The following is a 17,430-nucleotide window of genomic DNA, read 5'->3' as shown; positions in this document are numbered from 1 at the left end:
GGTGGACTATTGGCCTAACCCCTCTCATTTTGAGAGGAGACTCTAGCTCAGCAGTAGGCTGATAATGGGTTGATAGTGATGAAATAAAAGAAATAGAATGCTTTTGTGATGTTGCGTTCCCTTTCCCCTTCCATTTCAGTTAAAGCGCATAGCACAAGGCGACACTTGGTTTTGTAATGGACCTTATTTTTGTGTGTCTTATTTTATCTAGTCTTTTTATTTTAAGGAAAACTATTAAAAATATGTTGAAACAAAAGGTTGACATATTTTTCCGACACCACTTAAGTGGGTTAAGGGAAGGAAGATGATGATGACTGTACTAAAGACCACGTTGACAGGGCTAAAGTGTAGGAGTTCAAAAAGGTATTTGTGCTGTCTAACTATCTAGTCAAGTGTTCCATAAAACCAAAGAAAATATAAAATCAAGAAAGAAAGCAAAAGTAGTTCTGCGAAGATTTTTGCTGACACTTCTGATATTAGCATTAAGCACAGGTAATTTTCATTTGAGGTCATACATACTTAAATGCATGTACTCTATTACCGGTGCGTAATGCTAAGCCAAATTATAAAGAAAATAAACAAAAAACAAGATAAAAGTTTTACCTGTACTTCTTCATGATCAGCTAGAAGCATTATTCCAAACGACAGCGCTATCGCGGTGGTGTCATGTCCCTGAAAAAGAATTATCCTTTATAGTCGTGTACAATATTACATATAGATATTTTATTTAAGTTCTACTTTAATTGTGGTGACGTTGGTAGATTTCTACCACCACATAAACAATTAATCATCTCTTGTTTTCGTACTCTTGGGGGTGGAATTGTTTTTCCAAATCTATGTGAGACCATTTTCGGAACAAAAGAACCCTTTGCTATAAAAAAAGAATTATCCAAATCGTATCATTCAGTAGTATTATGAAGTTAAGTACTTGTATTGGAGAAGGATAACTCATTTTGTTCAATTTCAGTGTATAGTGAAAACTAATTGAAAACCTTGTATACGATATTGATTTTAACTTATCATCAAAATGAACTTTAGACTGTGTAACTGACTTTTGTCTCACAACCGTGTAAGAAAGTGATTACATTACAGTGAATCCTAGTGGAAATCACAGACCAATGTTAAGTATTTCATTTATTCACTGTGAAACAATAATCAAACAATTATCAAATAAACAAACAATGAAGTATTTGTTGATCATATGTATCAACAAAAACGAAAAAAAAAGCAATCAAAGACATTAAAAAACAGTATCGAATGGAAGACTTACTTCAAACATAAACGTATTGACTTCTTCTCGAATACCTTCCAAATCTATTTCTCCTTTCCTCTCAGCTTCTAACAGAAGATCAAGCAGCGCCAATCTCCGTTTACTCCCACCATTCTGCTCTGTACCGTACGCTTTTTTTCTCTCCATGATAACGTTGTCGGCAAACGAATGCACTTTGTCCAAACATTTGGCAAACCTTCTGCCCAAGGGATGCAAATTGAAGATTATGTCGTTGTGGAGGTATATAGTCGTGAGCCTCTGCATAACGATTGATCCGATGTCTAAAATCGCTTTTTTATACTCTATTTTGGTTTCTGATGTGTCTGAATCCAATTTGATTCCCATAGCAGTTTCTGAAAGCAAACATCAGTGGTTTGAAACAATTACTTACTTATTTTTATAAAGTAGTCAAAATTCGCCTTCGCTTTGTGAATTTTGTCATTCAAATTTTTGGATGTTTAATTCTTTGTACCTCGGGATCATTAGAACGTTAAAGCTACGTTTTCTAAAAAAAAGTATGAATTTTTTTTTCTGTGCCATTTCATAGTAATTAAATTCTTCATCTACAGTTACTTTAAACTTCGTTTTATATCTCCTTTAATGTCTATTTTAATGTTTAATATTTTATGAAATCTTAAAAACTACCTGTTTTAGTACAATTATTGACGTAGAACAATAAATAGGTATTTACACGAGCGAACCATGGGCAAAATGTTAGTAGCTACAAAGTTGTAAATAGCTCTAGAGGGTTTTACAGAGAGGAATAAAAAACTTTGTTGTGATGATTTGGCAAATTTTCTATAACAAAAACCTTAATTCGCAAGGTAATAATTTGGGCGTAATGTTTAATGGTTTGGAACAGACTTCCTTTAATACCTACATAGTTATTATTTCGGTTGGTTTGAGGCATAATTAATAATTACTCTAACATGTTTTTTAATATTCATTTGTAATTTATCTTTATAAAAAACGATTATGTATTTTAAATGTTTTTAATGTTAAATCTCTTTACAACGTAAAAAACGATGTAAAAATAATCAAAATATACCAGTAACATATTAGTAGAAAATATAATGGCATGCAACAAGGGAATACTCTAGGGCCGATCCTTTTTAACGTTATAGATACTTTATCTACGGAAATAAATCAAGCAATTAACTATATACTAATTAACAACAATTACGTAAATTAATATAACAATTCTTATTTCTTTAGTTTTTGTGAACAGTTTTTAAAATATTTCAAAACATAAGTCGACTTGTATAATATTGAAAATTACTACCGACAAAGACGTACCGCCAAGCGATTTAGCGTTCCGGTACGATGTCGTGTAGAAACCGAAAAGGGGTGTGGATTTTCATCCTCCTCTTAACAAGTTAGCCCGCTTCCATCTTAGACTGCATCATCACTTATTATCAGGTGAGATTGTAGTCAAGGGCTAACTTATAAAGAATAAAAAAAAAATTCTGATGCGACGCTTCGAGTCGTACTGACTCGAGAATGTATTCGTTTGTGAATTTCGTAAATGTGACGGGTACGACACCGTCGTGTTCCGTACGCTCCATCTGCTTATCATTAATTATTCTGTGGCAAAAACAAACAACCAACTTACCACAAATAGCATACAGCATGTAATCGCTTATAAAAGGTATGACATCGACAACGTCGGTGCCTCCCTTGTTGAGTTGTCGTAGTCCTTCCACCAGGCTCTTGCTCTGCTCCTCGAAGACCTTCAGGAAACTCTTCAGGATGTCGAAGTGGAACGCTGGAGTCAATATCTTCCTGCGTCTATGCCATTTGTTGCCTGAAACCAAAGATTTTATACTACTAGATATGTCATTAACGGAGTTAAAACTGAGGCGCCCAAATGTGGCTAATTGTCTTAATTTCATTTAGCTGCATAAGTAAACATCATTGTTTACTTAGAGGTTTAAATAATTTTCATAAGTTATTTAAACAAATAACTATAAATATTGTCTACAACGTCCAGTTGTGTGTTCAGAAAGCGTAAAAATTACATATACATAAACATACACTTAATGTAAGTAAACACGAAATTATGCATAAATGCGCTCAGTGGAGTAGCTAAATTTGGATCAGTTTTTGCAGTCATTTTGTAGGCACGTAACATGTCTATAGTATAGAATATCTTTTCCTGAGACGATATACGTTTTTGACCACCTCTATGATTGTTATTATTTACTTGTCTTCTCTTGTATTGTGTTTATTAAATAAGTTAATTATGTTTCGTTCTCCTATTGGTACCTACTGCTTCAGTTTTCAACAGGGACGTCCTGGTTTCGATTTTCATCTCGGGACAATTTTATATTTTGGTATGGTCTGATAGTAGCATCGGTTGTGTTACCACTCTACCGGGTTGGTAGTAGGTAAGTACTAAATATAAGATATGACAAAAATAAAAAAAAATTAGAAAGCCCGACTGCCTAACCTGAGAGTCCTGAGACCATAGAGGGAGCTTTCAATATATTCTTACTGTTAATATCGCGTTATTGTAAAGGCGAATTTATATGGGATTGAAACAGTTGTGTAGTGTCACTAGATGGCACTAGATGGCGCTGTTTCAATTCCTTAGAAATTCGCGTATCAAACTGCCACTAGGCCCTCTGTTCGCACATATAATTTGTATAGCGAATAATAAATAACGTTTTTCCATTTGTACGTTTTTTTTAATAATGTCATGATACCATTTTGAAATCCTCTTGAATTTGATACCCATATCACAATATTCGAAAAAAAAATTTTTTTTTACCTCGAGTCCAACAGTCGTCTTGTTTGTTTTTTTAATTTCACCTATCTAAGAACACTTGGGTTATTAAGACAAATCTAACGATGTCTTAATTATGTAAAACCGTTCAGCGGTTTGGAAGATATGAGGTAATACAGAATACTACGTACATACATAAAATATACGCGCGAAAAACATAACTCTTCTTGCAGTCGGGTAAAAATATAGTTGACTGACTGACTCTTGACGCTCCACAGACGTGATAACTTAAACCTGCTGCCGTATGCGTGAGAAAAAGGGAAGCCAGACAGAATGGCACCGTAACGCGTTACGTTACGAAAAAAAAATAGGTGTAGGTCAAAAATTGTGGATATGAAATCTATACTAATATTATAAAGCTGAAGAGTTTGTTTGTTTGATTGAACGCGCTAATCTCAGGAACTACTGGTCCGATTTGAAAAATTCTTGCAGTGTAAAATAGCCCATTTATCGAGGAAGGCTATAGGCTGTATATTATCCCCCTATTCCTACGGGAACGGGAACCACGCGGGTGAAACGCGGCGGCAGCTAGTAGTTAAATATAAAACATACCTGTACTGATAAGCAGGCCTGTACCGAGCCATGGCTCCATGAAGCTGTATGCCATGCCCTTCTTTATATTCCTCGAATGTGACAGGACAATCTGTCAAATTATTACAATTATGTCGGTTATTTTGCCCTGAAGCAATATCATTAAACTTGTAGCTCTTCCAGGGTAACTACAGGGTCTAACAGGGTCAGGCCTAACTCATCATCATCATCATCATCAAATCATCATAAATCTATAATAAAAAAAGATTATCTCATAAAAAAAAACCGGGTTACGAAGTTATACGCCACCAATGCCGACAAATTATTAGTCGAGTAAAATCTTTAAATTATTATTCAAACTTAGGTGTGATAGCTTTCCTTAAATTTTATTACGTATTTATAATTTATAATACCTAATAAAACTGTATCTGTTAATTTTCCCACACAGTGGGCTAAACGAGTAAAAAATCACCACTACTTTACATGTAGGGGAGGTAAAGAAAAATTTTATTTTATCAGATTTTTCTTTACGACTTTGTTGGCCTTCTTAAGTACCTATATTTTTATACTGAATTACAGCTTTCTAGTAGTAATAGCCGGTAATAGCCTCTGAGGTAAACCGACGGACATGGCGGAATTATAAGGGTTCCATGTTGACTACGGAACGCAAAAAACATTATCATTAACTCACCTCAATATCCTCTACGTTGTAAGTGTGCAGTATATATCGTCCGAACGCCGTGAGGACCACCCGTCCGCCATATTCGTTCGGCAAAGCGGTGATCCTCTTGAATGTTTCCTCTGAAACGATACATTTATAGCTTGGCAACTTCTTTCGTAACACTCCCAACATTGCGTGCGGGGCAGGGGCGTGTAGCGATGAATGAAAAACTCACGATTGATTTTACGCCCGCGCAGGCTTTCCGCCCGTCGCCCGCATATCATAGGAGTGTTATCAACGAACTTGCCTATAGCATTAATTTTAATCCTCAATAGCTCAAAGGGTATTCAAGCAAGTCCTAGGTTCGATCCACTCTTGTTGGACTATTAGCCGGGTGTTTGCGGCAAAGCCTTTTTGCTTAGAAGCAGAAGGTTAGTATATCAATATATGAATACATATAAATAAAATAAATGTGATTTTACAATGACTCTGTTTTCCATATAGTTATTTATAAGACACCAAACCACAAACAAGCTTTTTTTAGAACTGTCTGTCTTTCTATTAGTCCGGGCTAATCTTTTGAACGGCTGATCCGATTTTAACAGGATTTTCACATGAAGATAGAATAGATTGTGGAGCAACATATAGACTACTTTTATCCCTAAAATATATAATAATTCCCGCGGGATTTGTAAAAATTGTGCATACGACTGGCTGATTTACTAGCAGCTTTATAAAATAAAGAAGGTCTGCTCCTACAGGCTCTCGCCCTAAGACGATGTATGTACCTATGAATACAATCGGTCATCGCTACTAAAGGCTGATAAGAATACTCTATTATGTCGGCAAGATGTGAACTGTTTTGATCTCTAGACATGGAATATTATTATATTATTACTAGCGGACGCCCGCGACTTCGCGTGTAGTTTAGTTTTTCAAATTTCAGCCAAATCGCTTGAGTAGTAGCGGCGTTAAAGAGTAACAAACATCCAAACATCCATACAAACTTTTGCGTTTATAATATAATATTAAGTAAGTAAATTAATACTACCAATTAAATTAATTTATTTTATATCCCTTGTATATATCCCTTGTGTACTTAACTAGCGGACGCCCGCGACTTCGTCCGCGTGAAATTTAGTTTTTTACAAATCCCTCGGGAACCATGGATTTTTTTCGGGATAAAAAGTAGCATATGTGTTAATCCAGACTATAATCTATCTCTACTTTAAATTTTAGGTGATTCGGTTCAGTAGCAGAGGTGTGAAAGAGTAACAAACATTCGTACCATCAAAATCATCAGTTTTTCGCAAATCTCGGGAATCCGTGGATTTTTCGGGATAAAAAGTATTCCAGAGAGAGTAAAACCTATTTCCATTTCAACTTTCAGCCAAATCGGTCCCGTAGTTGCGGCGTTAAAGAGTAACAAACATCCAAACATCCATAGCGTTTACCGATACTGATACACACCACAGAACAAACAACGCTAAAAGCTAACAATTGATACATTTTCATGTAGGGAAGGAACCCCAATTTTATTTTTCAAATTTTCTTTTAAGTGCCGTTTTATAGACGTACCTAATTAATATACATACCCATAACAAATTTCAGCTTTCTAGTTTTAACAGACTGATAACTTTATCTTTTTAATTAACAACGGAATTAGTATGCAATTTTCGAGTTCCAATTACGTTTTTTAAGTTAGTCGATTTGCTCTTTGAATAGTAATTGCTACTTAGCTGTTATAGTTTTCCTTGTAATTTCATTATAATATCCTACTCTTATGAATGTTTTCGCGTATCAATAAACAGCCGGTAAAGGGCGGGGATACTTGACTCTAACAAATATACCTATAATATTTTATACATACATTACATACTTAATATTTTACAAACGCATCCTTAAATCGAAAAATATTGTTAAAAGACCCCTCATATCTTTTAAAGACTTATTCAACGATATCCCACACTATGATATCAACGAAACGATATGAGTAAAAAAAATCATCCCCTCTTTACATGTACCCAGGGGAGGTAATTGATTGAAAACATGCTAATTTCTAGTTACAGTATCTGCTATACTGCGGACGGACGGACGGACGGACATGGCGAAACTATTAGGTTTACTTGTGGACTACGGAACCCTAAAAATCATTTCCACTTGATATAGGAACTATAACCAACCAACGGCATAGAAATTAGAATGCTCGATGTTCGGGGGTTGTAACACAATAGGTACACTTTCCAACTACGATCAGTTACTGAGAACTTCTCTGAAGACAGAAATCCACAATATTTTATAACCCAAACCAGGATTCGAATCCAGGACCTCGTCGTTAGCCACACCGGCTAACCACTGAACCATCGGAGTGAGTCACCATATTTTGTTAGACACCCGGTTCGATAATAATACTTCTGTTTAGATTAGATAACTAAAGTTATTGTAAGATTTATCGACTTATCACTTTTATTTACGTTTTTCTTGTTGACTAAGAACCTGTCATCGCCAGACCTTCGTACATGTTATAAAGATAACGTGGACCAACCACATCAACCTCAAAGCCTTAGCCCTCTTTATTTTTTTTAAATGTATAAAGGCTCAATTCTATAAATGTACCATCATGTTAAACCTACATTTTCATGAATAAAATATCATTCATTCATTCATTCGCACAAGAGTTTTTTTAACGGACGTTAAAAAAGCGTTCAAATACTACTAATATTATAAACGCGAAAGTTTGTATGGATGTTTGGATGTATGTTTGGATATTTGTTAGTTTTTAACATCGCTACTACTGAAGCGATTTGGAAATTTGGAATGGAAATAGATTTTACTCTGGATTAAAACATAAGCTACTTTGTATCCCGAAAAATCCATGTTTTCTTTAGATTTGCGAAAACCGATGATTTTGATGATATGAATGTTTGTTACCTTTTCACGTCTCGACTACTGAACCGAATAAGCTGAAATTTGGTATTGAGATATATTATTAGCCTGGATTAACACATAGGCTATACTTTTTAACCGACTTCCAAAAAGGAGGAGGTTCTACGTTCGGCTGTATGTATGTTTTTTTTTTTTTTTTTATGTATGTCCAGCGATAATTCCGTCAATTATGGACCGATTTTGAAAATTCTTTTTTTGTTTTGTAGGGTTTACTTCCAGGGTGGTCCCATTTTTTTCATGTCAGGATCTGATGATGGCATCCTGGAGAAATTGAGGGGAACTTTCGAAAGTTGTAGAGACGGCTAGTACGTTTGTTAGTGTTTCCATAAGGTATTTTAAACCACTACAACTTTATGAAGGTTTGGAGTTGGTCTGATGATGGAGCCGAAACACAGACGATGGAACTCGTCAAGAATTTACAGCAGTCACCTTTTGTTTGGGCTTGATTAATTTGTATTGATGAGTACTTTCCACCTATATGGATTGTGACTGTATTAAGGGTCTGGTGATGAAGACGAGGGACAGTGAAGAGAACTCCTCGACGGTTCACAGTAGCTACCTTGTGTTTGGACTTGATAAATTTGTATTGATGAGAACTTACCACCTAGATGGATTGTGACTGTATTAAGGGTCTGTTGATGAAGACGAGGAACAGTGAAGAGAACTCCTCGACGGTTCACAGTAGCTACCTTGTGTTTGGACTTGATAAATTTGTATTGATGAGAACTTTCCACCTAGAAGGATTGTGACTGTATTAAGGGTCTGGTGATGAAGACGAGGGACAGTGAAGAGAACTCCTCGACGGTTCACAGTAGCTAGTCAAATTTGGAGGAGCGTGATGTTAATTAAAGAGCTTTCTTCTATAGAGGCTTTAATAAAAAAATAGTGCTTCCACAATTGAAGCTTAATATTAACTTAGTACTAGACTTATTACTAGCGAGTCGATGTGTGGACTGGCCGCTCGGCTTGCGTTCCCACGCACGGTATGTGCAGGTGGCCTGTTCTGGGAACTCTACGCAGACTCAGCGATTCTGCATCCGCGAGTGAAGCTCACGGGTGCCAGACCTACTGCATGGGCAGGCGCCAGACCTGCCTGTTGTCCAGACATAACTCCTCCCTCCTTTAGTTCAAATTCAGCGGAGTGCGGAATTTGACGAAAAAGACGTAAAGGGGGGAACTTATAAAGTAACATGATACATAAGCATATTGCTAAAATAACATACAAAAGGAGTGTTCCGACACTAATACTTTTTACGTTTATACCGCTATATGACGTTTCACTTTGGGCAAACACTTCACTGTCACTTTGTTCTAGACGGTAAGCTAATTGCTGGAGATGTTGAAGATTAACGCCATCCAGATTCATAAGTTTCCTTTTAGGTAGTTCATCTGCTTTAAGTATTGTAGGAAAGTGCATAGTTGGGATTCTTGAATAGTTCACCGGTCTGCCTACTGTTTCATGTCTTTTCAGTGTCAATCCATTTATTTTAAAACTGCAGTTTTCATCTATGGTAAGTATGTAGGTCCCTTTTATGCGTTCACGGGTTTCTTCCGTACTACAGATTTTCAGGAGAAGTGTTTCGAATTTGCTATATATAATCCATTGGTTATATTGAATTGATTCTACTTTTACTCCAGATGTCTCCACCAGGACTGGATCACACGAGCTGGTATTTTGTGAAAGTAACATCAGATCTTCTAGGCAGGTATCTTTTATTACAGATTCCGTGTCTATATCGTGGCATAAGAATGCGAATTTCTCAATTTCTTTGCAGGGTTTGCTGAGCGGTACGGTTTTCGAACCTTTCACTAATAGGTAAGGAGCTTTGGGTATTATAAGAGAGGTTTGGTTAAATGGATTGGTGACAGGTAGAGGTATCATTCGAAAATAGTTAAATAAGTATTTTTTTACAAGAGGAATATCTAAAATAAACGTTACCTGATTGTTCTTTGAATATGCTTTTAGTTCAATAGATTGCTCAATTTTTAAGAGGTTCTCTAAATTTACAGGATATACAAGCTGGTCAGTTTTTGCAATATCAGATAACAAATTATATAATTCGTCTGTATTGATTACTGACTGGTGTAAGGTTTTCAACTTACTAAATGCTATAGCCGTTTCAATTTCGTCTATTTTAATATAGATCGTTTGAAAGTTATGCAAGAATAAGTGAAAAGTATGAATTAATCTAGTACTGCTTGAAACTCGTTTTGTATTATCAATCCATAGTTTAATGTCAGAAATTTCTTTATCTAGCTGTATTAAATTATTCTTTGAAATTCCCGTCATATTTACGAAGGACTCTACCATCTCAGAAACTATAGTCATTTTTCTTGATAACTTTTCCTGTCGCGTTTTAAAAGTAGTTATTAACTCATCATACCTCATAGCATCGCTATTATCTAAATTCCCAGTAATAATTTTGATTAGTGAACCTAATGGATTTAGAATGCCGCGTTTAGTTCTACTTATTGGAATTAGCTGTCTACATTTTTCTACAGTAATATTCAAAAAATGATCAGTTTGCGTTTTAACATTACTTATATCACTAAAGTGTGTTTCATTACCAAAGTATTTTAATAAATTTATATTCAAGTGCTCATACATCCTAACATTATAATCTAAATCTTCCTTCAGTAAACCTAAATCTAAAATCTTAATATATGACCAATTGTCATATGTAATATACGCTTGACCTTCTTTTACAGGTAGAATACCGGGGTTATGCTCGATCCTCTGGATTAGGCCCTGGATCGTGATGGCTTGAATGAGCAGAAGGGCGAACCTGTGGAGGACGTTTTATGTCTTTAATTGGTACTTTAGAGTCACGATTTTTAATTCTAACGGGTACAGTGTTCCTAAAAATATCTCCGGTTACTTTTGCTTTCTGATACCGGGGTTTATCCTTACTACGTCGGACATTGACACCTTTTATGAATATTTCCTCGCCCTCATTCACATCAAATGATGACTCGCCACCGCGTTTTTCCCTAATCTCAGCTTTCTTTTTTATCATTCTATCCGTAAGGTGCTCGTAAAGGAAAGCTGTTCGCTTAACATGGTCTCTAACTAATTTTTGCATATATCGTTGGTTAGACTCTACGTTGAAAGGGCTGGACGAATCTGTATGTCCAAAAACTATTTCAAAGGGTGTAAGACCAGTAGTTGAATGTATTTTTTGATTGTATGACATTACCGCATAAGTCATAACAGAGGATGCGTCAGTTAGTTTGTGCTCGTACTTAGCCAAACGATATATTTCTAAAATAGTAGAGTGAAATCGCTCTATTAAGCCCATGGAATTAGGGTTGTGCGGGGTACCTATGTGCAGTTCGATTTTATAAAAGCTTAACGTTTCCTTGAGTAGTGCATTGTTAAATTCTGTTCCGGGATCGCAATTTATTTTTTGTGGAATACCATAAAACGAGAAATACTTTATAAGAGCTCTAACGACTTCAGGAGTGGATCTGTTACTAAGTTCAAAAGCTTGTCCTATTTTGCTGAACGCATCAATTAGAGTCAAGAAGTATTTTCCTTCTATAGAGAATAAATCCATGTAAATTTCTTCGAATGGTTTGGTTTGTGTTTGAGTGAGCTGAAGCTTAGGCTTTATGGGATTACGATCGTACTTCATTTTTTTACAAGTTTCGCAGGCATTAATTACGGATGAAACCGTTTGGTCCATATTGTTCCAGTAATAGGTGCGTTTTATTTTCATAAGGGTTTCTTTAATTCCCCTATGGCAAGAAGGACCTTGATGGTATTTTATCACAATATATCTTTGCTCATTTTCGTCTAAAACGTAAGATACTCTTTTAGTACATTCGTAAATTTTGACAGAATCCCTTCTAAACAATTCTGTTACACATTTTATGAAATCTTTACGAAGAGTTTCGGTTTCAAAATAGATAAAGTGCCTAATTTTAGGGTTTATATACTGTTTCAGGAAATCTTTAATTAATTCTATATTTCCTTCAGGCATGTGTGCTTCGAAAACCTTTTGCTTATCGCGACTATAATCTTGAACTATTGTATGGTCCCTATTCCATACAAATATAAGAAATTGGTATGGTTTTGTATCGATAGCTTCGTCAAGTATGGGAATAACTTCACCGTCCATGTCTAATGCAGAAAGTGCAGTGTCAGTTCGTGAGCTACAGGTTATCGTACTTTCAGACGGGGAACGAATCGGGTATGCCATGTTAGAACCGTTAGATCCAGGAGTACGCTTTTTATCATCGTTTTCATTTCTATCTTCGGTACTGCTTAAAGATATTGTGTCGATATTTACTTCAAGGGAACTATCGTCTTCTAAAGCGTTTAATTTTATTCGCGAAAGTGCCTCGCAATTTTCATGAATAGTGTTAACTACACATGCATTATTTTCATATTTCGTCACACGGATCTCTGGTCTGTTTTCCGAGACTATCATGTGAAAATTTACATCGGCATCTATTTGTTGGGGATCACACAAGGTTTCAGGTTCGTAGCCAGAATTTTGTACAGGGTAAGACTCCTGTGGGATTTGGTTATTTTCGTCGTAGTTATTTTCTGGATACGTTTCATAAAAGTCACCACAATAATTATTTTCGCCTATTTCAAGATCGTTGTTAAAAAATACATTTTCTTGAACCTCTGCCATATTTTGCCTTATCTGAGGGGCGGTACGCATGGATACATCAGTTGGCATATTATAATTATTGGTTTGCCTTGGGATACCAAATTTAAAGTTATTTTGATTTCCAAAGTTACCACTGTAATTACGATTATTATTATTATTGGACTGTGGAATTCGACCTGACTGGGGAATACCGAATTTAAAATTTTGTTGTTGGTTCGGTATACCAAATTTAAAATTATGTTGTTGAGTCGGGATTCCGTATCTAAAATTATTATTTTGTGAAGGAATCCCAAATTTTAAATTACTATTTTGTGAAGGAATCCCAAATTTAAAATTATTATTATTGGGTCTCCATTGCTGTTGGGAATTATTTTGAGGGTGAAAACCTCGATTAAACTGGTTTGGAATGAACTGATTTTGCTGCGGTTGCGTTACGCCATATATCGGACTTGCTGTTTGCGGATTATTTTTGTGAGGCATATGAATAAACGGATTCTGATGAAACTTTTGTTGGTTCTTATTTTTTGCTTTATACTGGAATTGAAAGTTTACTTCTTCCGTGACAATTTCTAAAGCGGTCTCTAAAGTCTTGGGGTCTTTTAATCGTACTATACGAATTAAATCCTCGGGTAAATTATATAAAAAGACGTTAAGTGATAAATTATTGTATATAATAATTTTGGAGCTTTTAAGGGGCTCATCCTGCCTATTTATTTTTGATAATAAAATGTTACGGACATTCTGAATTCTTTTACAAAAGTCGGAATATGATTCACCCATCTTGATTTTTAGCGACTCTAACTCTATAGCTACGCATTCTTCCGATCTAGCGTCACCGAAATGTTGGATAAATGCTGTTCTCAAATCCTGCCAAGTTACAATGTCTTCCCTTTCACTGATAAGAGAAGCAGCCCTACCAACGAGCCTACTCGTTATCACGTGAAAAAGGTATAAATCCTGAGAGATTGTGTCACTTTTCCTATAATTTAAAATGATGTATTCACATTTCCGGAGGAACAGGTTCAGAAGACTTGACTCTCCGTCAAATTTCGGTATTAATTCAACTAATTCTCGGGGCACGATTTCAACTTTTTCCATTTTTTTTTTTTTTTGAGATAGAGAAAAATAAAATAAAATAACACAAACTGATTTAAGCAGTAACACTCGTTTAGTAGTAGCAGTAACACTTAGCCTTAACTTTAACTTAATGTTACTAAACTAACTTAATAAAGAATCTCTTATTTTTTCTTATTTAATTTTAAAATATTTATCTTATTTATCAGTTAATCGATTTAACTTGATATAATAAGTAATCTTTAATTATTACAATAATTAAACTTTAATTAATAAAATTAATAATTAATTAGTTAATTTATTTAACTTGATTTTATTTAACTTGATTTCATTAATTGATCATTCATTAATCATTACAGTTTATATTTAATCTTTCAATTTAATCATAAAAAAATCTTTATCTTAATCTCTAACTTACTAAAATCCTAAAAACTCTACACAGGTAAGGGATGGGACACACACAGGAAGTGAAAAGTTCTACTCACCCCTTATACGCCGTCATCCTCCCCGTTAAGCAGGTTTCTAGTCTTCTCTCTTCTTTGACGTATTTTTTTTGGTTCGTCAGACTTTCGCCGGCCTCGCGCAAGCGTCGATTTTGGGACCCTGCACGGCGTTTACGAAAATCTGCACCGGCTGCGCCAGTCAAATTTGGAGGAGCGTGATGTTAATTAAAGAGCTTTCTTCTATAGAGGCTTTAATAAAAAATAGTGCTTCCACAATTGAAGCTTAATATTAACTTAGTACTAGACTTATTACTAGCGAGTCGATGTGTGGACTGGCCGCTCGGCTTGCGTTCCCACGCACGGTATGTGCAGGTGGCCTGTTCTGGGAACTCTACGCAGACTCAGCGATTCTGCATCCGTGAGTGAAGCTCACGGGTGCCAGACCTACTGCATGGGCAGGCGCCAGACCTGCCTGTTGTCCAGACATAACTATCTATTTATCATGACTACAATTAACTACTATAAAAGTATATGTATACAAAGCGAAAGACTCAAGCTTACTTATTTATCTTTAGCTATGCCAGCTACAGACCTTCAGTTTTAACTGTGCAGTTCTAACTTTACAATGTTCACTGCTCGTAATTACCATCGGTCGGATTATCTTGTGTTTCAGTCAGGGCCCACTCAATATTATATCGTTAAAATCAATGCTATATATATTTATATGCCGGCGAGTGAGTTATTTTATCGGATAGCAAAATCTAGGTTAATTATTGTGATAATATTAGAATCAGATTTTCATGTAATTGGGTTTTTATTATTTACTGTTTAAATAAATAAGGCTGTAAAAGGTATCCACTATGCCGGACGTGCGGCGTTCGACCAATAGGAAATGATCACGTGACTCTTGTCCAATACCATTGCGTCCAATATGGCGGGTGACCGGTACGCTTAAGAGTGGGGCACCCTCCTCCACTATAGCCTGCTAGTTGAGTAAGTCAGTTGTAATCGCGATCTCGGAATGGATACTCGTCTTCCATTTGTTTAATAGTAATGGTGCAGTGTTAAAATAGTGATAGTGTTTCGGAACTTTAGTGGGTGAGTTAATAGAAGTAAGTTAGTTACTTAGCTGGAAGGCAACACGAGTGGAGAAAGGGAGTATTAGTATACTGTAAAAGGATCCTTTAACCTTGCTACTAGCGGTTACCAGCCCGCGATTTCACTCTTGGCTGCCTTACTGTCGTACACTAGTTTAATCCTGGTTTACATCTGATAGTATCAGCGCTATACTTGATCAAGTGTAATTAAAGGGTAGAACTGTAGTTGTAAGTTTAATGGTCGTTCCAATAATGACCGATAGTGTTACTTTGTGTATCTGCCGTCCTTGACACATAAAGCTTAGAACCTGGTCTTAGACTACGGCTCCGCCGATATCAGAAGTAGAATATAGTCGATGCCCCGATATCAGATCGTGGGATAAAGAACTGGTGCCCACTACCCGCGTAGGTAGAAAATCTTTGTTCACTATGACAAAGATTGCGACGTAGTTAAAACTACCCTTAAGTAGGCCAATAGTTTTTCATTCCTTTGTTTATCTGGTACGAGAGAGTACTTTTCATAAAAAGAGGGTAACAAATTAATTGAGTATAGTACACCGATACGTTTTACTCTTGAAACTATTTACATTGTCAATCTTATAGATATCTGGTAGTTTGTTATATATTGAAATTGCACTACAATGTACACTCTTAGCGAACATGTCAAGCCTTTTTGGTGGCATTATTAGCTTATCTTTTCTTCTTCGCCTGACATCACTTAACTCATTGTAACTTTTAGAATATTTAGGATATCTTTTAACTAGTAATAATATTTCTAATATATACAAACAAGGCAGAGGGAGAACATTGAACCTTTTAAACAAAGGTCTACATGAGTCAAGCGTGAGCAAGCCACATAAGGCCCTCAAACAAGCCTTTTACTTAACAAACACAGTGTTTATATGTACAGAGTTTCCCCATAAGATGATTCCATACCTTAGCAGTGAAGAAACATATCCATTATATGCCAACAAAGCTGTTTTGTAACTGTTGGTTTGATATAATCTTCTAAGAACAAATACAAATCTATCCAACTTGGCGCATAATTGTTCGATGTTTATTTTGTTCAACATTTTCAATAAATAAATATTTTCCTTATTAATTTGGCACAAAATTAAAATTTTACATATTTCTATTCTAACCATACAGGAAAAAAAACAAATTCACGCGTCTCCTTGACATCTGCATATACAAACCTTTTTTTTGTATTTCAAAATGTAACTCTAACAAAAATTACGTAAATTAATATAATAATCAATAATAACCAATAAAAAAAATACTCGGTGTCTTATTTCTTTAGTTTTTGTGAACAGTTTTTAAAATATTTATGAAAGTATGACGCCATTTTTCTTGAATAATATTGAAAATTACTGATGCGACGGTTTGTATCGTACTGACAAGAGAGCGTATTCGTTTTTGAATTTCGTATCCGTGACGGTTACGACACCGTCACACCATCTTGTTTCGTACTGTTATGGGGGTTAATAAAAGCCCCTTTTTTTAAAAAAGATATCTTTATTGCTAAAAGATAAAATACACACTTATACTTTAATTTAAGTTAATTAAGACAATATGTCTTTACAGTTCCGCAGCTAAATCACGACTGAATGGGTCTCTAAGCCCGATAGCTTTTAATACCAATTATTAGCTTATCTATTACTTAATCATCAATATGGGGTACTATGGTTAGGTATAACAGTACGCTACATCTGTAGGTATATTATTGATTAATCTGTGGGTAAAACATGCATCGTTCACACGAAAATTATGCGCATGCAATATTATTGTGTGGCAGAGCCGCCAGCCCAGCACAGATATTTAAAGAAACGAAGCCTGTTTGAATCAGATTTAAAAATAGCTACTTACGTTATAAAGTAAGTTACAATTACAAGTAAATACAGACTATAAACGTAGTCTGCAGCTGTTTACCAGCAACCCAATGTTTCATTTCGGACTTCACTGAAGATCGTACGGTAGCCACGAAGCTAAGGTTCTGGCGAC

At 35.5% G+C, this 17,430-nt stretch overlaps 2 protein-coding genes across 2 annotated transcripts; both read right to left on the bottom strand.

The window, feature by feature from the left end:
* Nucleotides 1–522: 522 nt before the first annotated feature.
* LOC128198898 (cytochrome P450 4C1-like) lies at nt 523–8,921 on the bottom strand (the record flags this gene model as incomplete). The annotated part of the gene is made up of 6 exons (XM_052886468.1): nt 523–672; nt 1,271–1,623; nt 2,883–3,074; nt 4,608–4,698; nt 5,278–5,387; nt 8,795–8,921. Coding segments are annotated over 6 exons (1,008 nt in total), but the record flags the coding sequence as incomplete, so codon positions are not given.
* A 126-nt stretch (nt 8,922–9,047) lies between these two features.
* Nucleotides 9,048–14,836, bottom strand: LOC112045196 (uncharacterized). Its single transcript, XM_052886466.1, has 2 exons — nt 14,375–14,836; nt 9,048–10,979 (listed from the first exon to the last, which is right to left on the bottom strand). Exons 1-2 carry the CDS (start codon nt 14,389–14,391, stop codon nt 9,206–9,208), a joined length of 1,791 nt encoding a protein of 596 aa, XP_052742426.1. The 5' UTR covers nt 14,392–14,836; the 3' UTR covers nt 9,048–9,205.
* Between the last annotated feature and the right edge of the window lie 2,594 nt (nt 14,837–17,430).

The sequence above is a fragment of the Bicyclus anynana genome, chromosome 17, assembly GCF_947172395.1.
Source record: "Bicyclus anynana chromosome 17, ilBicAnyn1.1, whole genome shotgun sequence".
In the NCBI taxonomy this organism is placed as follows: Eukaryota; Metazoa; Arthropoda; class Insecta; order Lepidoptera; family Nymphalidae; genus Bicyclus; species Bicyclus anynana.
This window is presented reverse-complemented; position numbering and strand designations above follow the sequence as displayed.